This window comes from Echinops telfairi, unplaced genomic scaffold (genome assembly GCF_000313985.2).
Source record: "Echinops telfairi isolate 266 unplaced genomic scaffold, ASM31398v2 ScPeMD7_7469;HRSCAF=8507_0, whole genome shotgun sequence".
NCBI lineage: Eukaryota > Metazoa > Chordata > Mammalia > Afrosoricida > Tenrecidae > Echinops > Echinops telfairi.
Genome location: NW_022111372.1, coordinates 59,636,611 through 59,663,744, shown reverse-complemented (window position 1 = coordinate 59,663,744; position 27,134 = coordinate 59,636,611). Strand labels below are relative to the sequence as shown.

Sequence of the window (27,134 nt, the reverse complement as noted above, 5' to 3'; positions counted from 1 at the left end):
CTTCTTCTGTCTCTCTGAGTGGCTCAGCCTTTCCTGGGCGAGGACTTGGGCAGCTTCTTCTCACTCACAAGCTTAAGGCTGAGTGACTGCTCCTTATTCCTTCAACCTGATATTCCTGGCTCCCCCTTTCCAGCAATGCCCAACTGTTGCTACCTGCCTGTACAGATGTGCATGTTCAGCAAAGGCTCTGACCCTGTTTGACTCTCTCTTTCTCTCCCTCCTCCCCTTCTGCCCATTAAGTAACAAGATAAACACCTCTTGTGCTCATGGTTCCTTCAACACACAGGCTGGAGAAGAAGTGATGATCTCTAGAGAAGGGAAGCATGGTTAGTCAACCTGACATTGCTGTCAACCTGGACAACCGCCATGTTGATTTATTTGCTTATAGCCTTCTGTTTGCTCTGTTACTGGAACTGACTTCTGTCATCAGTCTAGCTCTCCAGCCGGAGGGGGAAGACACCTGTGGCCACCTGGGCATACTAATGAAGGGCCTTCTGCTGCCGAGTGGTGGATCTCTGTTGCCCAGAGCATGGCGGTGTGATGTCAGAACAGGGAAACGTTTTCACGGGGCCAAAGAGCCAAAAACGAACATGCACCAGAAAACCATCTGCTACTCACAAGACTCGCAGATTCTTCAGTCCGGCGAAGTCCGCCTTGGAGATCCTGGTGATATTGTTTCTGTCTAGGTCGCTGCAATGGAGAACAAATCAGGGTCAGACAGTTGCAGGTTAGACTTATAGTCTACTCGACCCAGACTGGCTTGGACTGGAGGGATGTTGCTTGTCAAGTATTCAGCAGGTTAGACTTATGGTCTATTCAACCCAGGCTGGCTTGAACTGGAGGAAAGGCAATTCCACTGATTAATGGTATTTCCCCGGCATGCCCAAGGAACCTTAAGGACATTGTATGGAATAAGCTTTTCATTCTCTGTGTAGTAAAGCTCTATTATACTTAACTGTCCGGCTTCTGTTCCCCTTTTTCGGTTAGCAAATTTTCCTTTGGGAGCCCCCCCCCCCACACTAAAAAAAAGAACACTCTCAGATCAGCCACAATGATATCTCTTTTCAGCTCCACAGAGCTGATACAGGAAAACAAGCATCTTCCGTTCCTGATTGATTCAGGAATGCATACATGACAGAAATTTCCAAATGCTCTCTCTCCGTGAAGGTTACTAAGCTCCCGAGGGTTGCCCAGAACCATCTGGTCATCATAACTGGACAGCGTGCTTGAGAAGAAAGCCAACCCACTAGCAGCCTGAGCCAACAGAGGAGGGGAAAAAGGAGAACGGTGGCTGATAATACTGTATGAGATCTAGACCTGCCCATGCTTGGTCCCATCTACTCTCGAACTACAAGGTCACCTCAAGCGAGTCAATCTACTCCGCTCCCTTCTATCTTGTTAAAATCAAAGTTGAATCATCTCCTCAACTCCCTTCTTCATCCAGTTTTTCCCACTACCTAGAACAGCAATTGCTATTGGCATTGATGGGTTAATGGTAGAATTCTTGCCATCCATGTGGAAAAGCTGGACTTAATTCTCAACTAATCCACCTCATGAGCCGCCCCCACCTGTCTGTCCGTGGAGGCCTGAATGTTGCTATGGTGCTGAACTAAGACATGCTAGGAAGACAGGCCTGGCTCATCTACTTCTGAAAGTCAGTCAAGGAAAACCCAATGACTCTCCAAGGTCCAATCTACAACTGGTCACAGGAATGGCACGGGGTGAGGAAGGGATGGGTTCTCTTGTCCCTGGGATTGCCACAGACTGGGGACTGACTGACCTCGCAGCAGCTAACAACGACAACCAAAGAGTCACAAGGATGCTTCTTCACTAAGCCTGTGATGGAGAGAGGTGATATTCAACCGCTCAGACCAAGCAGAGTGTTGAAAAAGGCGGATAAAGGAAAGGGCACGCTCATCCAAGGGTTGTGACACCAGCACTCGGGCAGGGATCTGTGAGTGCTCATAATCACCACGACATTCTTCTCGTCACCCAGGGGCACTGGAATGGATGTTTGGGGGCCTTGACAACTGCAACTATGGCAATGCAACCACGAGTTTAATCACTGAGACACAGCACGGCATCTCAGCAGTTTGTGCTAGTGACTGCAGCACCAATATTTTCGATTAACATGTGTGATGTACAGGGACACAGGCAATGCTGCTGACAGCCTAAGGACCAAGGCGGTGGGGGATGGGGCTGGGGGCCTGCAGGGTGACCTCCAGCAGAGACTTGGCATTTGGACAACTGAGCTGTCTGAGCACTGACAGAAACCAACCAGCTGTCCACCAAACCATTTCCCTTTGTCTGTGCACACCGAGAAATTACATTTCTCAGGCTCCCTTGCAAAGTGGTGCAGCCACACGAATGAATTCCTTAGACATTCTATGTGGGCAGAAGTAATGTATGCCCAACCCATACATGCTCCTGTATATCCTCCACATTCTTTCTCTTTCTTCATCTTGGACTAGATTCAATGAGCACAGAAGAGAATCCCAACTATGGCAGCAGCGCTGGCAGATGGAAGGTACCTGAGGCCCTGAATGACTGCATGGAAGAGAGTCCCATCCCCCCAGTGGCCCATGTAAGACCCAGACATGATCCACAAACAAGGTATTGGTATTTGGGGAGTGTCTTTCTGTAGTGAGTCTATGACAAATGCAATGCATACGAATCATGGGTTTCCATTAATTACTTAATTAATTTCACAACAGTTATGACAGTAGATGTGAATACCTCCATCGGTGTATAAAAGTACCGCATATAAACCCGAGTAAGAGCTGATGTTGACTGGTCCTCTGTTGACACTGTGCACTGAGAAGCGAAATGCTCGCTCTCAAATCAAGGCAGCAACTGTGTGGGAGGCGCTCTCACTCCCCCAGTTTCCAAATAAGGAAGCTGGAGCCTAGTTGCTCTCACCCATTACCCCGACTTAGAAGAGAAGGTGCTTTATTTTGTTTTTCATAAAGAATCTGGCTATGAGTTTACACAACCAGTAAATGCGACAAGGCTGGGTTGAAACCTGGGCTGGGGCGTGGGAGGCCATGTTTGAACCGTGACATCATGCTGCTCACCCACCTCTGGGATCATCCTCTGAACGGATAAAATCAGCAATTGAATAAATAAGGGGACAGAATGTGCCGCCCCCATGTCTTAAACACAGCAGAGGTATTTCTAGCGATTCCTCTGCTTTCAGTCCAGCCAAAAGGACACACCTGCTATCCCATGTCCCGATCAAGCCAGGGGGTGTGCCACGCCCCTCCGTGTACTCCAGGGGGAAGTGTTGTCTTGACGATGGATTTGCTCCTCCCAGGGTTTCCCCAGTGCTGCGCATTGCCCGCCATCTCGCCAGCATCAGGAAGCAGGCGGTGCCACGGTCGTCACTAGCACTCTCCCACCCTCCCCCACCCCCAATCAGTGAATCATAAGCCCACGCTGTGACTTGGAGCTTTGTGGTATTTTCACATCTGTTTGACACCTTGGGTGGGGTGCGGAGGGCGGAGAACTCGGAGCAACTTTGGAACAACTGAAACAAAATGAGGTTTTCCAGGGCAGGCCACATGTCTCTATCTTGGCACATGCATACTCATACCCTTCTTTTTATTAATTATGGCATTCTTGCAAACTTTTCTTCCTGCCAGGGAACATCTGGGGGTGGAGATTAGGAAATAGGCTCCAGAGAGGCAGCCTCTCGCGGAGGAAAGGCTTCAGTTGTAAACTCGGAAGATGTGGACTTGGGCCCCAGCTTCCTCCTTCTTGGCTGTGTGACTTTGGGAAACGCACTGCAAGTCATCCAGCGCGTGTCAATGGTCATGCTGTGACTGTTGAAAAGTAGGGCCAGCAAATCCATCGCTACAGGCTTCCCTAGCGAATCCTAGGGGAGTGGGAGAATGTCCAACAGTACATTCTCAACAACATTTGGAATGATCCTTTGTCACTCAGGCAGAGAGACAAGAACTCAAAAACCCACTCACTGCCCTTGAGTTGATTAGACTCATAGCGACCCTATAAGACAGAGTGGAACTGCCCCTGTGGATTTCTGAGGCTGTAAATCCTTATGGAATAGACAGTCCGGAGTAAGCAAGCAAAGATTCGATGTTCACTTGGTTGGGCATGGTGCCTAGGGAACACTGGGATGGATAGGAGGTTGGGACTATGTGCCTATAAAACAAGTTACATTGAGTTGTTTCCAACTCATGGGGAACCCTTTGGGTTACAGTGCAATGTGCTCTGCAGGAGTTCCCATGGCTGATTTTTTACATGTAGTTCTCCAGACTCTTCCAAGGTGTCTGTCTCTGGACTGAACTGCCACTTTTCAGTTAACAGCTAAGCCCTTACCTAGTTGTACCCGGGACGCCACGTGATCTGTTAAGGCCTATCAATTTTAGAATCTCTAATTCTCATATATCTTGGGCCCAGGAGCAAATAGGTGCGATGGGGAAAGACTTCGGGTGTTCTTTGACCTCAAGGAACTTGGGGTCTCCTTGAGGGAATGGATTTGGAGAATTATGTACAAACTGTGTGAAGCTGAATGTCAGAGGTGTGGTCTAGTGGCACGGGGATTTTTGAGACCATGGGGGGCTAGCAGGTAGACAGAAGACCTCCTGGAGCAGATGAAGAGGAAGCCATTGTAGATTGACGACAGCGGTGGTGACAGTGGGGCTCGCAGGGTCATGCAAGGTATGAGGACAAGTCACAGAAGCTCCTGAACAGTCCTCCGTGAGGGGAGGGTGTCCACAGCCGAGAGTCTGCCTTAGGGAATCCCGCCCAGAGAAAAGGCAGAATAAAGGAGGCTCCTATTCCCACCTGACCCCATTCCAGCAGAAGTGCCACACGAAACCAGAAGGAACATGAGGCTTTGGCACTAGTTCCAGGTATCTGTTCTCCAACCAGTCCACCCTGCTCTGCTGATCAGAGTGGACCACACCACAGGGACAGTTCCTGTGCCCTTTGATTTCCTTCTGAGTTCTCCAGTAGACTAAAGGAAGGGAGATGTGTAGGGCAATAGAAGTGGTTCTCCTGGTTCCCCACCAAGGGTCACAACTCATGCTACTCAGGACCTGCCCTCACCTGCTTGCAGAAGCTCTCTTCATAAGCCAACCCTCCTTGAAAGAGGAATCCTAGCTTCAATTTTCCACTTGTTTTATGCTTATGATTTGTACACCACTTATTCATTCATTGAACAGATATGCCTTGGCCATTAAACATCAGGCGCTGTGATAAATGCTGGGGATTAAAGCTATAAACAACATTACCATGTAATCCCTGCCTTTAAGAAACTCCAACTTTCACAGGGAAGAAATAAATAAAAGGGCAATTACCACGCAATGTGACAAGCCCTGCACACCACAGACTGGCACACTTTTCTTCAAAGGACTAGGGAAGCCATATTTTGGGCTTTAAGGGTTAGATTGTTTCTGTCACACCTGTGCCAAGCTGTTGCGGTGTGGGAACAACCATGGACATAACACAAATGGATGAGTTACTGTATCCCAATAAAACTGCATTGACAAAACACGGGCCACAGATCCGATCTGGTCCGTGGGCTCCTGCTCTATACTATACCAGAGGCAGAAATCGGAGCTAATGGGAGAATACGGAGAAGGAGAAAGAGCATCGATCAGGCTTCCTCGAAGAGGGAGCATTTTTCATTAAGAACTCAAAAATGAGTTGTCCATAGCTCGGTACGCATGAGAATATGGGGGGAGGGGCGGCTGGGAGAAAGAGGTTCCAGGTAAAGGAAACAATGTGCAAAAGGCCAGAGGGTCCGACTGAGACTAACTGGCAAGTAGAAGTATTGAGCTGGCAGAGCAGCTAGCACGAGTTCCCTTTGCCTTTCCTCCCTTCTATTAAGCATCATTCTGACATGCCTGCTCTAGTACCCTAGACCTGGCATTCTGCATGTGAATAAATCTCAAATCAAACTAAACCAACCTAATGTCATATAGCTGATTCCAACGGAGAGTGGCCTTCCGAACTAAAAGTGCCCCATACGCTTTCTAAGGCTGGACTATGTAGAGGGGCAGACTTTAACGTCCTTCTTCCATGTAGGTTCAAACTGCTGATGTTTTTGTTAGCAACCAAGCGCTTAACCTACTCCACCCCCCAAGGCTCTTGTGGATCAGGAAAGAGCTCTGAAAAAATAAGATCTGCTTTCAAGAAATGTTTCTGCTATTTGAAGGTATGGCTCGAGACCTGAGCCGGTCCCCACAATCCCCGCCTCTTGGTAGTAACCCCTTTGTGCAATTTCCTTTCTTCGAATGTGGGCAGGGCTTAGGGACTTGCTTCCAACAAGTACAATCTGCACAGGTGAACACATGTCACTCAGTGATTCTGTTTATAAGACCAGAAACCCGATCTTGCTTGAAGACTCCTTTTAATGGCTGCGATAAAGCCAGGAGTCCTATTGGGGGGATGGGGGATGTGGTAGCCGAGGGTCGCCTCACCTATAACTGACTAGTTAGAAACGGGGGCCCTCCGTCTAAGTTAGCCTGCAAGGCACCATTCCTATCACTATTCTGTTTGAGAGAGCACGGAGGGCCCTTTCCTCGGGCGAGCACTAAGATGAGACCCCAGCCTCAACCAACACTCGGATTGCAGCCTCTGGAGACCTTGAGCAGAGGACCCAGGTAACTGGACGTTGAGTTAAAACCCTGAAACATCCATGATAAATGGATGTTGAGCTAAAACACCAAATTTCTGCTAACCGTGTGACATAGCGACAGGTCATCAAACCAGTGGGAAGCAGGCAACCCCAGGTAAATGCCAGAAGGACAGACGGCACTAAGTGAATGAGCACGACTCCATCTCAGGGTGAGGTGAGCAGAGCGGACGTGGAAGGACCCGGTGCAGTGAGCAGAGACCTGAGAGTGTTAGTTATTCCAGCGGAACCCGAAAGGACACAGGAAGCCAGTGAGGGAAGAAGCGTAAAGACGTTTCCAGGCAGAGAAACAGAACGGCAAAGGCCCTGAGCAAAGAGAGCGTTTGAAGGGTGCGAGTGACAGAAAGGTGCTCTGGAGGATGGGGGACAACGAGGGCAGGGCAGCTGGGCCCCGAAGGAGACCCAAGAGGCAGATGACGTCAGACTGAACAGAATCCATGGGGGTGGATGCCATGCCCTCAGCCACTGGGAACCATGGAAGGGTTCAAGCAGGGAAGTCATTCATTTAATAGCCATCAGCTTCTTTCCCCTGACATTGATGCTGCCCGTTTAATGAATTAGCAGGCAATCTGGTTCACATCCACCAAATGCCCATTTCACATGAGGGTTCATCAGCCCTCCAGCCAGGTGGGTCTTGTCGCCGTCCTCAGCCTGCCTCACTCGATGCTTCCTTCTTTCTATACGCAGATAATGACTAAGCACTGTCCCCACCCTGCACCACCTGCCCCTGCCCCAAGTCCAGTCACAGGCTCAGCAGTCCATTGGCACCTGTGGCTGTGAACTGCCAGCTGGTCAGCCCCTGCCCATGGTGACCCCAGCCACCACAGCAGCAGGAAGCAGTACCCGGTCCTGTGGCACCCATGGGGGGATGGCATTTCCAGTGGCTGAGCTGTAGATTGCCAGATCTTCCTTTCTGGTCATCTTGGTCTGGAAGCGCCACTGGACCGTGCTCACCATCACAGCCCCACACAGCATATGGCCTAGAAACTGAACCTGGGTGTCCTGCATGGAAGACAGGAATTCTACCACTAGACATCACTGCCTTCCCAGACACACATAGGCCACTCTTACTTGCTGGCCTGGAAAGCCTTCCAGGGTCCACCCAAATCGCAGACCCTACCCCTAAATTCAGGCTTTGTCCCCCTCCTCTCTTGAGATGTTCCCCAGACGCTCCCTCCCACGCTGACTTCTCCCTCCTCTAAACTTCTGAACTTCACAATCATGGAGCCTCCGCACAACCCATCTCAGTCTTCCCTCACATTTCCTTCCACCCGGTGTGCCGCGGCCTGTTTCCTGTGTGCTCAAAGCATCTCCCAGAGGATGGTGGGGCTCTGTGGGAGCCCAGACCACAAGTTCTCTGCCTGCACGCCCTCCCACACACCTCGGGTAGAGTGAGGCCCATGGAAGACACTCTGGAACCTACACGAGTTTGCCTGAGTGATAATGTATTTTGTTGTTGTTTATTTAACATTTTGTATCTCGATTTATCAGTATTTTCAATGATTCTTGCAGCAAATCTGAGGGTACATGAAAACATATTGCTATCAGGGTGCCAATTCATACAGGCATGGGTTTATTCCAAACAAAATGCATTTCAACCTGTCTCTGCACGGAGTAGATGGCTGCAGAGAAATCCTCTCTGTAATACATTTGTCAGAGTCTCACCAGGATGCCTTCGGATACAAGACCCAATCAAAGCATCAGTTTCAGAGGGGGATCTGCTGGGCCAATTACATTCAGAGTAGAGAGGTCAGTTCGGCAGACTATTGCAACCACTCTTTGGGACTCCCAAGGGGCGGCAGTAATAGATTTTCTTGAAGGACACAGGGAAATCACCGGAGATTATGATGAAGGTTTTAAGAAAATTGAAAATTGCATTGTGAGGAAAAGGCCAGGCAAGTTGGACGAAGGAATTTCCCCCATCACAACCATGCCCCTGCTCACTCTTCTAAGGCATCCAGGGCTGTCCGAGGAGACTTGACCTGGGTAACCTTACCCCATCCACCCTACACTCCTGCTCTTGCCCCTTCAGGCTTTCCTTGTTGTTCCCCCAACTCAACGAGCATTTCAAAGGAACATGATTTGAGCCCGCAAGGAAGCCAAAACGGCCATTTGGACCTGACTGAATAGAAGAAGGCAGAATGCGTTGGGAAAGGGTTAGAGACATGGAAAGACTACTTTCAGAAGGGCACACACCTAGACGGAGGACATGTTCAGAATCAGTAGCTTCACAACTCCATATTTTTGTTTAAAGAAGGTTCCTATGGCTTTGTAATACTTTTCACCTTGCCCTCATATACTTTGCTCACATAACAGCCTTTCCCCAAAATGTCAAGGTTTAAAAAAAAAAGAAAAGGTCTAGTTGAAATGAAACTCTCCCCATAGCTAAAGTTGCTAGGCAGAGAGCAATCTCCATGCCAGGTTTCAGCAATCTGGCAACAGAAGGAGGCCCCTTGAGCATCCCAAGGGAAGTTATTTTGTTTTGTTTTAAAATCCTGTTATTCATTTTTAATAGACTTTATAGTTGTAGGGCAGTTTTAAGTGCTTAGATAGAAAAATTGTATGGAAAGCAGAGTTCCTATTTATCCCTTAACACATTTGCTCCTGTTTATAGCTTCCATTCCTATAGCACCTGTGTTGCAATGAACCAATATTGATTATTATGATGAACATTGTTGCCTCCCAGTTTGCCTCCTGTGATTGCTTGCATCTTCCTGTGCCACATGAAGCTATGTCACTGGTATTTCAAACACCAGCGGTTACCCATAGTGGACATGTTTTCGGTGGTGTTTCCCGAATGAGACCAGGAAGAAAGGCCTGGTGATCTACTTCCCCAAATTAGTCAGTGAACCTTGTCCAACTCACTTGGCTTGGACTCTTTGTCAGGAGGAATCAGTGGCTAGAAGGCATCTCTGTTCGGTGCAGTGGAGAGCCACTGTGGGTCAGGAAGATGCTCTGAGATGGACTGGTCCAGCAGCACCCGATGACAATAGTGAGGATTACTCAGAACCAGGAATGTTTCATTCTGCCCTGCCCAAGCCTGCCATGCGTTCAAACTGACTCCCAGGCAGCGGAGAGCAACAAGCACGTTTGTAACAGAAGTTCACACGAGGCGTCCTGGTGGTGCAGTAGGTGATATATTGGGCTGCTAGGCAAAAGTTCAGCAGTTCGAAACTACTAGCTGCTCCTAGGGAGAATGGTCCTGCCCGAATGGATGCCTATCTTTCTTTGTCCCTTTTCCCCAGCAGGCCTCACCCCATCCACCCCCTTCCCTGACTGAAAAGAGAAAATAGCAGGTGTTCCAAAATAAAATTCTCACTGCCCATCGAGTCAATTCCAGGGTAGAACCGCTCCAGAGCGTTTCCGAGGTGATGACTCTTTATGGAAGCAGACCACCTCATCATTCACTGAGTGGCTGATGGGTTTGAACTGCCGACCTATAGGTTGACAGCCAAGTGTTTACCCACTGGGCCAGCAGGTCTCCTTAGCATGCACGCATGAACCTTCAAATTCCCATCCCACCAAGGTCCCAGCTGGCCACACTTCCCCGTGAATCACCCTAGCAGAGCTCCCACCCCAGGCGTTACCTTCCCTGCTCACACAGCGGGAGGCGTTATTCAATTATTTCCTGAGTTTTGCACTTCATTCTCATCCGTTACATAACCACATACAAGTTTAAAAACATGCACGCATTCGGGAAAGAAACGACTGAATTTGATTTAGAAAACTGGCTTCACACTACCTCAGTTGTTTGGGAACTAAGCCTCGCTGGGCTAGAGTTTTGGCTTGGCACTCCACTTGCATATATAATTTTACACCTGCAGACGCTTCCAGCCAGCCATTTGCAGACAGCTACCTGCAGGGAGATGAGCAGGCCCCCAGCAGGGCAGGCTGGGTGGCTGTGATACACAGTGGTGGTGAGGGCCGGCAAGGAGGAGCTGAGGTGGGGGGTCTCCACAGGCTCTCTCCAGGAAGGAACAGGAGGACTCTCTGCCCTTGTCTTGCCTGCGCAGCTTCATGCTCCAGCAGGAAAGGACCACCATGCGCAGAGCTCTCTCTTTGCTGGAGGCGAAAGAGACACCAGGAGCCCACAGGGCAATTCTGGCCAGCAAGCACATCATTCAGTCTCACCATCACTGTGAGTGGTAAGATCTGTAATGACATTGCCAATGTTGGGGCACTTTACATACTGATCTGGTCCTCCAGCTTGCTGGAAATAATAATAATAAGATGATCTGATAACCCTGGGCCTTCAGAATGACCTCAGCTAGAATTAAGGGGCTATTGCTCATATATATTATTATTATTTTTACAAGGTAAATGCTCCATGATTCACTCGTCAACCTGATCACTTGCCTGGCCAACATCTTTATTTGAGTCAGAGATCTCTGTACCCCAGCATGATGCTTACGACGGCAATCCTGGAGTCAGGCAGGCTGGGCTCACGAGGTGTGATGTTATTAGGTGAGTTGCTGCAGCCCACTGTAAGCTACCATCTCCTGCTCTGTGAAATGGGGTGAATAACTACCTCCCTCCCAGTGGGATGCCAGGATGAAAGGAGATGCAACGCGTCGTGTGATTCTGACACGGGGCTCCTACAGTCCATCGGGGTCCTCATCAACTAGTCCCAGGGAAGAGGTGGGACATGGTGTTGGAACCTCAGTGCTTAACGAGTCCTGAAGGAGCCCCTAGTGTATCCCACCTTCCTTCCCTCGAGTCCCTACTCCACTGGAGGGGCACCTTTGAAGGATGCCTCAGCATCTTTCTCTCCCTTTGTGACATACTCACACCCAAGGCACCCCCTTGAAAACATCCTTCCCCAAAGTCTCCCAGCTCCAGACTCAGGCAAATGACCCTCTTCTGAGCAGTAATGGCCAGGGGATGACAATCAAGCCGAAGGGCCCACGCTTGAGAACCCTCTTCATCCCCATGAGAAACATCAGACCTCCCTAACGCCGCAACCCTTCAATACAGTTCCTCGCGTGGTTGTGTCCCCCAACTATAAAAATAGTTTCGCTGCTACTTCATCACTGTAATGTTGCTACTGTTATGAATCATCATGTAAATACCTGATGTTGGCTATATTTTCATTTATTACAAATTGAACATAATTAAAGCATGGTGGTTAATCACAAAACAATATGTAATATATTTCTTTCTAATGACAAATCAATGAAATGTTGTCTTGAAGCATGGTATAGCATGGGCAACAGTCTTCACACCAGGCACTCGTATATGGACATATCTGCATGTGGGCAGCCTGGAGACAGATAAGAGGAGCAGTGTCTCAGTTCCTAAGACAATCAGAAATATGTGTTTTCCGATGGTCTTAGGTAACCCCCGTGAAAGGGTCGCGACCCACAGGTTGAGAACCACTGCCTCAGACCCTTCCAAACTCTCCTCAAAAGGCCTTCACACAAACAGTCCCCAAACGGGTGACCATGAGGGTGGAGGGAACAAAGGCTTCCTCAAATTCCTAGGTGTAGGAAACCGAGATCCCTGAAGAGATTGGCGGTGACCTTGGCGAACGTCCCGACAATGTGAGAAGCATGAGACAGTAGGAGCAATGCTGTGTGTCCACCAAACTACGTCCTTTTCCTTTTAGGCAACACACCGATTACACTTCCCAGTACCCTTTGATTTGAGTTGGCACTACGTGGATGACTTCTGGTTAAAGGAATGTGGATAGACATAATAGACACTCGTTGCATATGCCATATTCCATCCTGATCAGCAATGCAGGGCCTTCTCTTTCTTATGATCATCCTTGGCCTTTTAGTGACCAACACTTTTCCACCTTAAATTTTGTGTTGATATCATGTGTTTTCACTAACGGAAAGAATGTGACATCAAGAAGCATTGCTGAAATCTTGTGCGTCTGGATTGTAATGTGCATTTCCGTGGGACACATGAGTCCCTTGGATCTTTACAGGTAGGATTACATAGGGCACATATGTCCCACTTGACCCAAGGGAAGAATTATGTGGGACACCCTTGTTACTCAGGATCCAGAGTAAAAGTACATGGGGCACATATATCCCTCTAGGTCAGCAGTTCTCAACCTGTGGGTTGCAACCCCTTTGGGGGTCGAATGACCCTTTCACAGGGTCACCTGATTGATAACAGTAGCAAAATTACAGTTCTGAAGTAGTAACAAAAATAATTTTATGGTTGAGGGACTGTATGAAAGGGTCGCGACGTTAGGAAGGTTGAGAACCACTGCTCTAGACCCTTTTCGATGTCCCAGATCCCTTGAAAGGCTCGTACAATGTAGGACACTTGAAGATGCGGTATTCTCGTGCACATGAAATTGTCAGGAGAAAGGCGATTTTCAAATAATGCACAGGAACCTGCAAATATACTTCTATCGCTTGTCTCCCAATAAAAAAGCCAAATGGGCAAAGGTTTTGCAAAATCACACCTGCGGGCCACATCACCTTAGACATACTCTTAAAACAGCCATTTGTGGTGCACACGTTTCTTTTATTTCAGTTATCCAGGCCCCTCCTGATGTCTGCAGGTGTCATCAGTGGGAAAACAGTCACCCATAAAGCCCAGAGGAAGAAAATGCAGATGGGTCTGTATATCCCATAGGTAATGAAAGGGTTTAAAATGGTGGTGTCCAAGATAGAAGGAGCCTGGCTTCCTGAGTGATTGTGTAGGGCACAGGGACTACTGCCATGACCCCACCAACTGTCCCAGACCACAATGTGAGGAAACAACCGAAGGCTATTATTTTGCAACTGCTAGTTTGGGGTTGCTTGTCCCACAGCACAGCCTCGCTTGTGTTGACTGATACACAGGGCAATATGGCGGTGAGGGAAATAAGAGCCTTAGAGTTAGGCGTTGTTGGTCTTTTTAACGCATGCTCTTAGAAAAGTTACCTCTCTGAAATTAGGGAAATTAACTGGTGGATTCCCCAAAGACAGAGCCTATAATTGTCATTGGTTTTGAATTCTGCTCATACATATTTTCCTCAATGATGCTTCCTATAAGAAGTCTACCTCTTAGCCAACAAGAGGCATTATGCTGCAGCCAGCCCACGGTAGGGTTTCAGGAACTACCTGCTGAATGAATAATTACCAGGAAAGATTTAGCATGTATTGAGTGCATTTCAAGTGGAAAGCACTATACTAAGTACTTCACATTCAGAGCTTCTGGTAATTTACCAACCAGAGGAGCGGTAGATGTTACTGTGATTTCCACTCTGTGAATAAGCACCTGGAGGCGTACAGTGACTAACGCACTAGTCTCTGGTCACACAAGGAGTCCTTGTGGGGCAGTGGTTAAAGGCTCAGCTGATCAGCACACGGCAAGTCATTCAAACCCACCTCTCACTCCATGGGAAAAAGATGAGCCGGTCGGTTTCTATAAAGAGCTGCCGCAGTCTTGAACTTGCCACGGGCAACGCTACTCTGTCCTGTAGGAGTGCCCTGCATCAGAATTCAACTTGGCGCCAATGGATTTCATTTTCAGTTTGACGGCAGCACGCTACTAAGGACCAAATGGGCATCTTTATTCAGGCACTTAGTTGTTGATGTCAGAGAATATAGCTAATAAATTTGCAAAGAACCAACACAGAATCCTGAAAGGTCAAAGCCAACTTGTATATTAACGGATACATTCCAGCTGTTTGAATCTCCAGAGTTCAGCACCATGCCTGGCCCACTCTGGGCCCACCATCAAGTCGAATCGATTCCAACGCCCAGCAACCCTAAAGGGCAGAGTAAAACTACGTGGGCCATAAATAACCATAATAATAAACCCCTCACTGCCATCGAGTCAATTCTGACTCATAGAGACCCTCCAGGACAGGGCTGAACCGCCCCTGTGGGTTTCCAAGCCTGTAACTAATTTTACGGGAGTAGAAAGCCATGTCTTTCCTCTGAGGAGGGCCTGGTGGTTTCGAACTTCCAACTAGCAGTTATCCGACTGGCCAGAGAAGGCGCAAATACAGTCTGCTGCCTGATCTCAACTGGCACACACCACCGCCAGATTTACACGGGGTATAGCTGAGCTTCCCGGACAAGCGTCAGTCTTTCACTTTGACCTGGCGCCTGGGGATGGTGAGAACTACACTGACAATACGCTTCGTTGTCCAGACTTGAAGAATCTTGATAGCCAATGGGCGCGCAGTTAGTAAACACACCAGGAAAACAAGCAGAGATGAGAGCATCCTGGGGCAAAGCCACACAACGAGTCATCAGAGCTGGTGCCACAAATGTCAGAGGCAAGTGACGAGGAAAATAGTGGGGGAGGTCTGGCTTCCCACCAAGCCTCTGTTCTTCGGGAACCTCCCTCCTTGTCCCCTTGGATGGCAGACAGCTTGTAAGTTCTAGCTGTCTGCAAGCCACATGTGGCTGTCCTCTAAACGGTGCACATCTCCAAGCCTGCACAGCTACAGAGCACGCCCACTATTAAAGTTTAATATAGGTGCAGTAATCACTTTAAGCAAACAGGAAGGAACAGCCGGAGGAATGCAACGATTGCTGCAGGAATATAAACACGGATTGCACGGGAACAGATACATACTCTGTATAAACACTAATAAAGTGAGTTCAGGCTGAGCTGTGACTTTAAAGGAAATTCTTCCCCATAAACATGTCCTGCCCTGCCCTAATAACTCTTTAATTTGATGCACATTTGGGAAGGATGATGCGAAGTAATCACAGAATAATGCGAAGGTCTGTTGCAAAGGAGGGGGAGGGGCGGGGAGGTGATGCAATTCGGCACTAACGCCATCCACCAGAGAGCTGGCTCCACTGCTCATTTCACACATGGAGGGAATTTGCCGAGTGACACGCAGGAAACCAGAGGCAGGTCTTTGCAGGTTCAGCACACGAACATTCTGGGTGTCATCCTGCGGCGCCATACGAGACAAGCTGGTCGGCTCCCGGCCTGCCTTCTCTGGCTGCAGGCAGTAACTGTGGTTCCTACTGGAGAGGAACTCCACTTCTAGATCAAGACTCCTCCATTCCCGACGACACTGTGCGCTTCTAGTCTCCTCTCGTAAGCTGTGGTTATTTTGCAGTGGGGATTAGCCACGGCAAAACGGATGCGGCCGTTCTACAGTCGTTACACGCAGAATGTGGACACTGAGGACATCGTTTGGGCTGTACAGCCACTCTCCCTCTCTCTCCGCTCTGCTGTCCCTCCCATGTTGGCATAAACCCATTGCTCCCTAGGGCTCCTATCTCATCGTGCACATTGTTCTTGTCAGCTTGATCCCACACAGATAGTCCTTAAAAGAGGACAATGATGTGTGCCGGATCGCTTTTTATTAGTTGAGTTAAAACTTGTTCCGTTTCAAGAAGACATCAGGGGACATTTTTTGGCTTCGGATTTTAGGATTATCTCAATACAATTGTTTCTGGGTTCATCTCTCCTTGACTCCAGAAAGAGGAGAGTCCAGGAGAATTTGAAACTCATTTTTACATCTCCCCCTTTCTACTCAGGATGCTTCTACAGAATCTTTGATCAATATGTTCTGTGATGGTAGCAGAGCAGCACCCAGCTCTACTGGTCTCCTGGCAACAGTTGTTCCTGAAGGCAATTAGCCACGTATTTCATATCCTCCGCCAATTCCTGATCATCTCTCTTTCTGTGTTGTCCCAGGTGAACAGAGAGCCCTTTTAAGGTCCAAGGACGTTGAATCTGCTGCGCAAGGCCTCTTTCCAGTGTTGACAAGAAAGGAGGTGACTTGGAGGACTAAGGGGATTCTGACCCCAGCCATGGTGCTTTCAACCACTCCTATGCATGGGAAATCTTGATTTTAAATAAGGATGACGGTAGAAGAATGGATGCATTTCAGCGATGTTGCTGGCTAAGGACGTTGCCATGGGCTGCCAAAAGCACACACAAATCTGTCTCGGGAGGAGTACAACCAGAAAGCCCCTTAGAGGCAAGGATGGCAGGACTTAGTGTCACCTACTTTAGGCATGTTATCAGAAGCCAGTCCCTGGACATCATGCTTGGTAAAGTAGAGGGGCAGTGCAAGAAGGGGAAGACCATGACAAGATGGATGGCCAGTGTGGCCGCAATGAGACAGATTGCACTCAAGGGACTGAAGCTTAAGAGTAATCGTGAGGGCGGCACAGAGCTGGACAGTGGTTCAGTCTGTGGTGCACAGGATCACTGTGAGTGGGAACCAACTGAATGGTGCCTCGCACCAAGATTAGAGTCCACGGGCACCAAGCTCGGTGGTAGAACAGAAGCACTACATAGAACAGCAGGCCAATTAGCCGAGCTCTGCCATGAAGCCATGACCCGAAACTTCCAAACCACGCAACCAATCCCAAGAGAAGTTTGGGTGTGCAAAAACAGCCTCACCAGCTACCAGGTTTCTACCATTCTTCTTATTTGTCATGATTATAAATATATCTAGCAGACAATTTCTGCCAACTCAACCTTTTACAAGTGTACAACTTATGACAGCAATTACAATTCCATTAATCAACACATGTTTCTAGCATGGTTAGACCCTCTGTCTCCTCCTGCCTGCCCCTGGAAGGAGCACGGGTGGTGCTATTGGGCAAGCATCAGACTGCTAACCACAAGGTCGGGGGTTCAAACCCACTAAGAGTTCCTCAGGAGAAAGATTGGGCTCTCCACTCCCTGAAGAGCTACAGGCTTACACATTTCTTCCGCGGCATTCTAAACATGGTTGCTGTGAGTCAGAAATAATTCAGTGGCAGTGGGTTTCAGTCTTCCTGCCCCTGGTAGCCGCTAATAATGTGCTCGACACATTTGCCTTTTCTTGTGCCATCTTTTATCATTGGCTTATTTCACTCAGTATAATACCTTCCACAATATGCAGCAAGATTTCATTTCTCCTACTGGCTGATGTTGTCTGGATGCATCACATTTTTTGAAATCCATTCTTCTCTCAGTGGGCATGTAGGTTGTTTCTACCCTTGGGCCACACTGTGTTTATTGTGAATAGTGTTACAATGAATAGTGGAGGGCAAGTCTCTGTTTGTGTCTCAGCTTTCATGTTTTTAAGCTAAATACCTAGGGTCATCAGGAAATTCCATTTTTAGTTTTTTGAGGCATCCCCACCCTGTCTTCTATAATGGCGGTACCATTGTACACGCCCACCAGCAATGGGCAGTGGTTCCAATTTCCCCACAACATCACCCGCATTTAGCATGTTCTGTTCTTTAGTCATTCTGGGATGTATGTCAAGGAACCCTGGTGGTACTGTTGGGTGAACCTGGGGCTGTTCACCGCAGGGTAGGGAGCATGGTTTCAAACCCACCAGCTGCTCCCAGGAAGGAAGATGAGGCTGTCTGCTCCCAACATGTTTCACAGGTGGGGGACCCAGTCACAGGGTCAGTAAGGGTCTGTATTGACTCAGTGGCAGCAAGTTTGTCACTTTTTATCAGAGTGTATATGTCACTGTGATTTTGACTCCCATTCCCATTACCTCTCGGATGGCTAATGAGGCTGAGCACCTTTCCATGCGTCTGGTGGCCATTTGAGGGCTGCCTTTGGCGAAATGTCTATTCAAGTCCTTTGCCTATTTTATGAATACATTATTTATCTTTTAGTTGTTAAACCATCTATGTTTTATACCTCTATTGATTACTAGACTCTTGTCAGATACATGGTTTACAAAGATATTCTTCTAGTCAATAACATTTTTCACTTATTTGGTGAAGAGTTTAGATGAACAAAAGTTTCTAATTTTTTACGAAGTCCCACTTATTTATTGTATTGTGTTTTGTGCTTTTTGTAAATTATATGACGTAATCCATTGCTGAAAGCTAGACTGGAGAGCATTGCCCATGCTTCATTTTATGGTTTTAGTTTGCACATTTAAGGCCTTAGTCCATTCTTTTTATCTGTGTGTGTGTGTGTGTGTGTGTGTGAGATACATAAGGCATGGATCTTGTTCTATTTTTATGCAATGTGAAAATCCAATTTTCCTAGTACCGTTTATTGAAGAAACTCTTCTTTCCCATCAAATGAATGTAGCACCCTTGTCAAAAATCAGTTGACCACAGAAATGTGTTAATTTCTGAACTCAGCTCTCTTCCGTTGATTTTGCCTCTACTGCTATCCCACTGCCAGGCTGTTTGGATTATTGTAGCTGCTGAACAGTGCCCTTGAAATCAGGAAGTGAGTCCTCCAACGCTGTTCTCCTGCAACATTGTTTTAGTTATCCCAGGCATCTTGCTCTTCTATACAGCTTTGTTTGTGTTTTTGTCTGTTTTTAAAAATCCTATTTCTGTGAAGAAGGCTGTTGGAATTTTAATCATAATTGTGTTGAATCTACCGATTGCTTTAGTAGTACTAACATCTACCGATATTACGGCTGTCAGCTTCTTGAGAGCAGAGAATATGTTCTACATAGCTGCGCGTCACGCGCAGAAGTGACAGGGCTCCGCACCCCTGCATGAAGGCAGAGCGGCACAGGGTAGCTGACAAGAGCTGGACGCCGGGCTGAAGCCCCAGATCCTCACCTGACTGACTGGATGGCAGGAGCCAGCCTTGCTGGCCATCTGCAACATGGATTCACAGCACGTGCTGGACCTCAAAGGGCTCGTGAGATGGTCAGTTTTATCGTTTTTTAAAAAGGTTGTACAAATGTAGAAAATGGTTACCGTATATACTCGAGTATAAGCCTAGCTTTTTCAGCACATTTTTAATGCCATTTTTGTGGTAAAATTAGGTGCCTTGGCGGCTATTCTGGTCGGCTTATACTCGAGTCTATGCGGGTTGCTGGGAAATAACAATTAGCGTTTTGATATACACTAAATTCTCATAATGTATTAGGCTAGTTCGTTCTGGTTTGACCCTGCTGAGAATTCCCATAAAATCCCTCCAGGACTCTTGTTAAAATGTAGGGTCTGGTTTAGTATATCTGAAGTGGAAATGCAAATTTCTGCAGGGGGTCGAACCAGATTGACCCAGTTTAATACCCTGGTACGAGGTACAGTTAATCTGCAATGAATCCTCATAGCAGTCCTATGAAATGGATACTATGTTAAACCAATTTGCCAGGACACTCAGAGTTAGTCCCTGAGTGGCTTGAACAGTTAAGCTTACGTTTAGCTACGAACCAAAAGGTTGGGTGAATTCACCCAGAGGTGCCCAGGAGATAGGCCTGGCAATCTACTTCCACAGCCACTGAAAAGCAAGCTCCTGGTGGGACTCCTCTCTACAACCTACCTGAGCTCCCTGCCTTCATCTAGTGCCCTGGCCACCTGGAAACACAGCCCAAACAGCTCATGCATGCTGTCAGTACCGTGCCCCGGTCCACCAGGCTCATTCCTGGCACCTTCTTCCTCCACAGTCCAATCTCTGAGTGATCAACATGAACTGCAGTTGTCAGGGAGCCTGGCTGTGGAAAGAGGACCGGCTTCAGCGGTGTGTTTCAGGAGAGGTGGAAAGGCAAAGGGTACCCAGAGAGCAGTGCTTCAAGGGAGGGCTTTGAGCCCATTCATCCTGGAGCCACCGCCTGCTCTGAAGTTGCTGCCCCATCCCAGGTATTTGGAATCACAATCCCTATGTTATCAAGATCCCCAGGTGATCTTGATGCAGACCTAAAACCTAAAACCACACTCACAGAATCGAGTCAATTCTGGCTCATAGCCACCTGATCAGACAGGGTCGAACTGAGCTTGCAAACGGTTTTAGAGACTGTAACTCTTGGCAGGAGTAAAAAGCCCCGTTTTCCTTCCTCAGAGAAGCTGGTGGTTTTGAACTGCCAACCTTGCAGTTTGTAGCCCAATTTGAAACCACTCTACCACCAGGGCTCATTATGTATCCGTAAACTCTTGTTAAAATGTAGATTCTGATCCAGTATACCTGGGACAGAGATACAAATTGGAAGCAGGGAGTCTAACCAGAATGCACCTATGGGAAGGCCTGCTTTATAGTAAGATGCGGCCTGGGCGGACCCATCTCACTGCTCAGGCACGAGCCGAGCCACTGTCCATCTGGCCCTGGAAAACTGCCCAGGGACAGAAATTAGGCAGGAGGAGAAGGGCCCATCCAACCAGTCCTGTATGATGTCCAGGCCCAGGGAAGGCACATCCATCCCCCTTTCATCATCCGAAAAACCCTATCTCGCTTATTATGACAATTTTGAAAACATCTCTGATTATTCCTTTGAGAGTCCAATCTGTTTCCTTTGTGAAGAGGAAGCAACTCCCTCCTCAGCTTGGGAGGTGGGGACATTCCATTTATCTGGAGGGGAAAATCTGTTTTCCATTATGAAGCACGTTCCCTAGGTCTATTTGTGAACGATAAATCCCTACCCCTTAGAAGGGCTGCGGGGAGTCAGCAACTCTCCTCATTGTCGGACAGACTTCCACAAGACACACCAGGGAGAAGCGGCTGCCCTCTCCTCAGACACTGGGGGCAAGAGTGTGTTGCCCTCACTTGCTCAGGGAGAGAAAGAAAGAGAGAAAGACCTATATTCATCTTCAGAAAATCAGCCGTTTCCCTGAGTCCGGCATCACACGTGAGCAAGCCCACCACGGATGGGTTCACTGAGCGTGTCTGGAGGCCACAGCCCGGGAAGGGCCACATGAAATCACACACCTGTCGCAGTCCACTGGTTTGTAACTCAAGCCAAGCCTTGGTGCAGAGTCGAACTGTGTGGCCGGGTCTCCATGGCCGAGTTCTCGGCAGTAGATCACCAGGGCTTTCTTCCTGGGCACTTATGGCCAGACTCAACTGGTGAGCCTTTCATTTAGCTACCAATCATATTAACCCTTTGCACACCATCCCAACAAACGAACCCTCACTGCCACGGAGCCGATTCCAACGCACAGGTACGCGATAGCACCGGCAGAACTAACCTGCATGTCTCTGAAGCTGTAACTCTTTGCAGGAGCACGAAGTCTCATCTTAGTCCCAAGGAGGGCCCCAGGGGCGGGGGGTGGGGTGGAGGGTGTTTCAAACTACTGACCTCTCCGTTGTCAGCCCCATGCGTAGCCCACAATGTCACCAGGGCTCCCTAGGGATTCCAAAATAAACACATGGCTTTCTAATCTCTGCATTCTAGGACAGAGGTCAGCAAGCAGTTTTTGCCCCTAAAAACAATCCTCAGCCCATCCGTGTTCAACATCTCTGTGCTCGTACGATTACCAGTGGCACCAGAGGTGGTATTCAGCACTACACACTGTCAATGGAGCCCATAGGGAAGGTGATGGGGAGCGTGAGCCACGGGGTGTCAGCAGCACGGTGACCTGCCGACAGCCCTGGGCTTGGAGGAAGGACAGGAAGGGATCCCCGATGGAGGGGCAGATCCTTGGCTTTGTATTGTTAGGCCGTGCACGCTTCCATTATGAATGAGACCCAGAGGATAACTTCAAATCAGCTGTAGGGGTGCCAGCTCAGGCTGTGATCGCGAGGCCCGCCTTCATCCTAGGCCAGAGCCCTGCTCAGTCACGGTGGGAGAGGGTCCCCAACACCCACTCCCCTGATTACACTCCACTCCTGGTCCCTCAACCTCACAGACTGCAGGCTATTTTAAGTCCAAATTAAAGACTCCTCTCTTCCGAATGGCTGCAATTGCAGCCTGTGGTTTGTTTACCCTGACGTGGCGTGGGGCCCGGGTGCTGGTACTTGGGCCACTGCAAGGAGGGATTGTTTTAGGAAGAAGAAGAAAGGGGGCCTTTCAAGAACCATTTCACTGCCACACATTCTTCATGGAAAACACAAGCACGTGGAGGGATGACTGCAAGGAAAGCAACGATGGCAGGGCCCTACAGGTCAGGAGAAGCATGCTACAAGAGTCTCTCATCAGCAGCAAGGCAGTACGCGGGCTGGAAGCAGGGCATGCTTCACACCCAAGCAAAGAGCCTTATCACCGTCGCTCCCAGAGCTCAAGTCTGGCATTCCACCTCCAACTCTGAGAAGAAGGACCCTTGAGGGTCCTGGATACAGACACACACATGCACACACACGAACACATGAACACACACATGCATCCAGCAGCAGACACATCCACGCGAACACCGGTTGCTATGGAGTCGACCCTGATTCATGGCAACCCCATGTGTCAGGGTTAGAAACGTGCTCCAGGGGGTTTTCACGGGCTGACTTTGCAGACGTCAGTTGCCAGGCCTTTCTTCTGAGGCACCTTGGGTAGGTCTTGAACCTGTAACCTTTCCATGGCCTGTCCAGAGCTTTAACCCTTCCTACCACCCAAGACCTTTTTATCTACAAAAACCCACCACAGCCCATATCACTAACCCAGGGGCCATGTAACCCAGAGGCCATGGGGCCATGGATACAGCTGCCCGCAACACCCCAGAGGATACCAGGGCCCACAGTTTAGTGTCAGGAGAATGAGAAAGGTTCCAGGGAATGCAGCAGGGACCCCCAAAAGGAAACAGGGTGGATTCAGGGCAGACTGGCCCCAGCTCTTAAGGAAACGGTGCTTAAGCTGAGGAAGGCCAGACAGGGATAATGAGCCCCACATCCTTCCCTCCCTCCCTCCGACACTCAGGTCCCTTGCTCCTGAAGGGAGCCAAAGGAAGAAACAGCCACGCTTCCCTCTCTGCAGGGAAGCCCACGGCCAGCCCTGGCACGCACTGCCACCTGCCTAGCCAGCTCAGAACCATGCGAGGTTTGGCTCTTTCTGCTTTGTTTGCCACCACCATCTGCCGGTGTGTCCTACTTGGTGGTTTGTGTGTTGCTCAGATGCTGGACACTGTCCAGCAAGTATTTCAAATGCCACCGTTGTCACCCACGGTGGAATGGTTCCATGGAATCTACAGACTAAGATAGATGAGGAAGAAAGACCTGGTGCTCTACTTCCTAAAATGCACCAATGGGAAGCTGGTGGTCACGAAAGAGCATTGTCCAACTCACTCGCTTCAGACACATGAGCAAGAGGGACCGACTGCTGACAGAGAGCATCATGTGTGACGGTCACAGGCGAGCCCTTCAGGGGGGTGGCCTGGAATAACAGCTGCCATGATGGACTGAACAAGACAGCTGTCTTGGCGTGGGGGGCATGCTTGGCCGAGCATTGCTTCATGCTGTCGCACACCAGGCTGCCAGGTTGGAGTCGACTCACCGGCATTCAGCCGTTTATCTGAACGCCGGCTCCTGCAGAAGGCACTGTAGGCGGAGCCGGCTCCAGGAGAGAGCGTCCCAGGGATGGTGCGTCCATTGCAGGCTTTGGGTCTCCAGATCCATCAGCTGGGTGCTCACCGCCCAACGTGACCAAAAACGGTCATCACCACCGGCTGCCCATGAACTGAGTCTCACTGTACAGATGCTGTTTGGTTTGGCTGGCAAAGAGGATTCGCCCCCACCCCCAAGTGCCTTTTGGCGGGGCATGTGGGCCCTAGTTCACCATGGCCCCTCACCCTCTGACTTCATAGACAGCCCCATTCATCCAGTTATAGGACCTGCCTGGCCCAGAGAGGGAATTGGCTTTGACTCCAGACTTTATAATGACTGAGTATTTTCTCACTTTGCATAAAAACTTGGTTAGAAAAGAAACCACGTCGTGTCCGCATCAGTCCTTGCACTGGTACCCAACACAGAATCTGACACAACACCCAAACATTAGCGGGTGATCTGCATGAGCTAATATCATCTTGGCCCTCACTCATGGCTTCCAATGGCACACGAGGAAGGCAGGGAAGGAAGCCTGCATGTCTCCCGGAAAGCAGGCCAATTTACCAGGAACAAAGAGATGGAGATGGCTATAGGTGAGCCATACCTTGGCCCCCCAAAACTCCAGAGCAGCTGGCACCTCTGAATACCCTCTGCCCCTGGGCACCTGGGCTGAGTGCACCCTGGTAAGCACCAGCCCTTCCCCCTGTTCTTCTTGTCATGCTTAATTACACCAGGATTGTGCTGAGTCAAGCAGCCTGCTGGGGTGGGGGCCCAGTCATGATCTCTCCTGATGCCCTCGGCCAGCTAGTGGGTCTCAAGTAGCCAGGCGCGTTTCCACCGAGAAACCCAAGAACAAATTCTGCACGCGATGCACGGAACGCCAAACGCTCAGCCCCACGCCACAGCCCCTGGAAATTCTGCTCCTTCTGAAACCAGAGAGAACAAAAGGGCTTTGCAAAATCCATACCACCTGCATCGAGCCCACCACCCCCTGCTTCATCATTGAAACAGAGCCCTGGAATGTGGCAAAGGCAAGCGGGAGGCAAGCATCCTGGATGCTCTCAAACACACACAGGCGCGCTGCCAGCTTTTATCTGAGCCTGGACTTCCAGGCACGGCATCCTTGTCTTAGGGTCCCAGAGAGGTGCCGGCTGTGCACCGCTCACGAAGGAGCACATTGCGTGCGGCACAATCTTCTCTTCGCCCATGGCGACAGACGTGCACGCACACCCACACCAGAACCAGCATCAGTTGCTGATGACTTGCTTCCAACCCTGGCAATACCAAGCATGTCAGGGCAGCGCTGCAGTCCATGTGGTTGTCAGTGGTGGGTGTTCTGGAGCTCCATTGCCAGGGCTTTCTTCCCAGGAACCTCTAGGCAGATTTGAACCTTCAACCCTTTGTTTAAGAGCCAAGTGACTCCCACACAGGTGCTCCAAACAAAACAAAGTAAAACAAAAAAAGCCTGCACTACAGCTGAGTCAGTGATCCTAAAAAGGGCAGGATAGTACTGCCCACAGGGCTTCCAAGGCCGTAAAACTTAAGAGAAGCAGTTTAACACACCTTTCTCCTGCAGTAGCTTTGAACCAGTGGCCTTTAGGCTAACAGGTAAGTACTTTAACCACCCTGTCACTAGGGCACCTTCATACAGGCACCATCACTACCACCACCAAGTACCATTAAGTCAGCTTTGATCCATAGTGACCCCATAGGGCTGAGTAGCCCCTTCAGATTTCTAAGGCTCTAACTCTATGGGAGCAGAACGCAGCTGGTGTGTTGGAAGTACCGGTCACTTAGTTAAGCAGCCAAACGTTAACCCATTATGCCACGAGGGCTCCTTCCATAACCACTGTCAATGCAGATGAGAGAATGAAGTAACCCGGGACTCAGACCAGAGGTTCTCAGCCTGGGCTGCAGGTACAAATCACCCACAGAGCTTTCAAAAGTCAATGTCCAGACCACACTCCAGACCCACGAAGCTGGATTCCCTGAGGGGAGATATCAGGCATCTGCATTGTTTTAAAGTCCCTGGTGATTCAAATGTGCAGCCAGGGGTGAGGGTCAGTTCTGTCAGTAAACTCTAAGCCCTGGAAAATTCCACCCACCCAGGCTTTGAGGCCAAGCTCCCAGTCTGAAGCTGAGCTCAAGAGATCAGAGGAGCCCTGAGGCTGCTACCCACCCACTCCATAAACACTAATGAGCATCAAGCACCAGGCCATTGGCTGGGTAACTTGAGATTGACCAGCGTTATCCTTTCAGCGCTTATCTGGTTTGGCAATTTAGGTAGTAAATGGTTTAGTTCTGAATCAACCACCCAAGCAATCTGCATGTGCCAGGCCCTGCACAAGGTAATAAGAAGTAGAGTGAAATTCATGACTTCCAGGCACTCAAAATCTAAGTGGCAGAGCCTAAGTACTTGCCGGAAACAGTGGTGGTTCAGAGGTGGAAGTCTTTTCCTAGTGGGGTATGCATTGAGCTGCTAACCACAGGCCAACAGTTTGAAACCACTAGCCACTCCCTGGGATGAAGATGCGGCTTTTTACTCCCAGAAGGATTTATAGTCTCAGATACCCACAGAGGCAGTTTTATTCTGTCCCAGGGGGTCATGATGAGTCAGAATTGACCAGTGGCAGTGAGTGTGGTTTGGGCTTTCTGAGGGAGACCAGGTAGCATGTCCAGCCCCGGACCTTCATTCACAGCCACCACCCATCATTCTGTGGGGGCTTAGGAGTAGCTAAGACAGTGAACAGGTTTCAGCAGAGCTTCCCAATTAAGACCAACTGAGAACATTCCGGGGATCTCTTTCCAAAAACCGATCCATGAAAACCCTATGGATCACAAGAGGCCAGTCTGCAGCTGATCACAGGGGTGGTGCAGGACCAGGCAATGGCTCCTTCATTTGGGCACAGGACTGGGCATGGCGCATGGACAACGAACCACAACAGAGCCTTTGCACATAAAGATATGGCGACACAGACGGTATGCTCGTGTAAGGAAGCAAGGAATGTGTAGCTGAACGCTTTAGACAAGTCAATACGTAGGAAACCACTAGCTTGTGTCGGGTATTGTATAATGATAGACAACTCCTGAAATAGTTCAGACCCAAATAACCCGTCAAATTGATTCCAACTCAGAGAAGGGCCCTATAGGACAGAGTAAAACGGCTCCCCCCTCCCCCACCACCACCACCCCCATTGCGTTCTGAGTCCATACAAAAGCACAATGTCCCAGCCTTCTCCTGGAGAGTGCTAGTGACTTCAAACTGCCAACCTTACACACAGTTCTTACCCCATGTGTGTCCCTTCTAGTGTCTTCTGCACTTCAATGTCTTCTGCACAATAATTAATCATTACTGGGTGGGCAGGCAGTTTAGGAACCCAAGAGC

General features: G+C 49.2%; 1 protein-coding gene across 1 annotated transcript in view; it reads right to left on the bottom strand.

Moving 5' to 3' along the window:
- SLIT3 (slit guidance ligand 3) overlaps positions 1–27,134 on the bottom strand; it is a gene marked incomplete at its 5' end in the record, with an annotated part of 712,261 nt that overhangs the window by 652,577 nt on the left and 32,550 nt on the right. Inside the window, one exon of the mRNA XM_004697123.2 lies at positions 619–690. Within this exon, the coding sequence (XP_004697180.1) occupies positions 619–690 (72 nt within the window). The remainder of the gene's footprint in view (positions 1–618; positions 691–27,134) is intronic.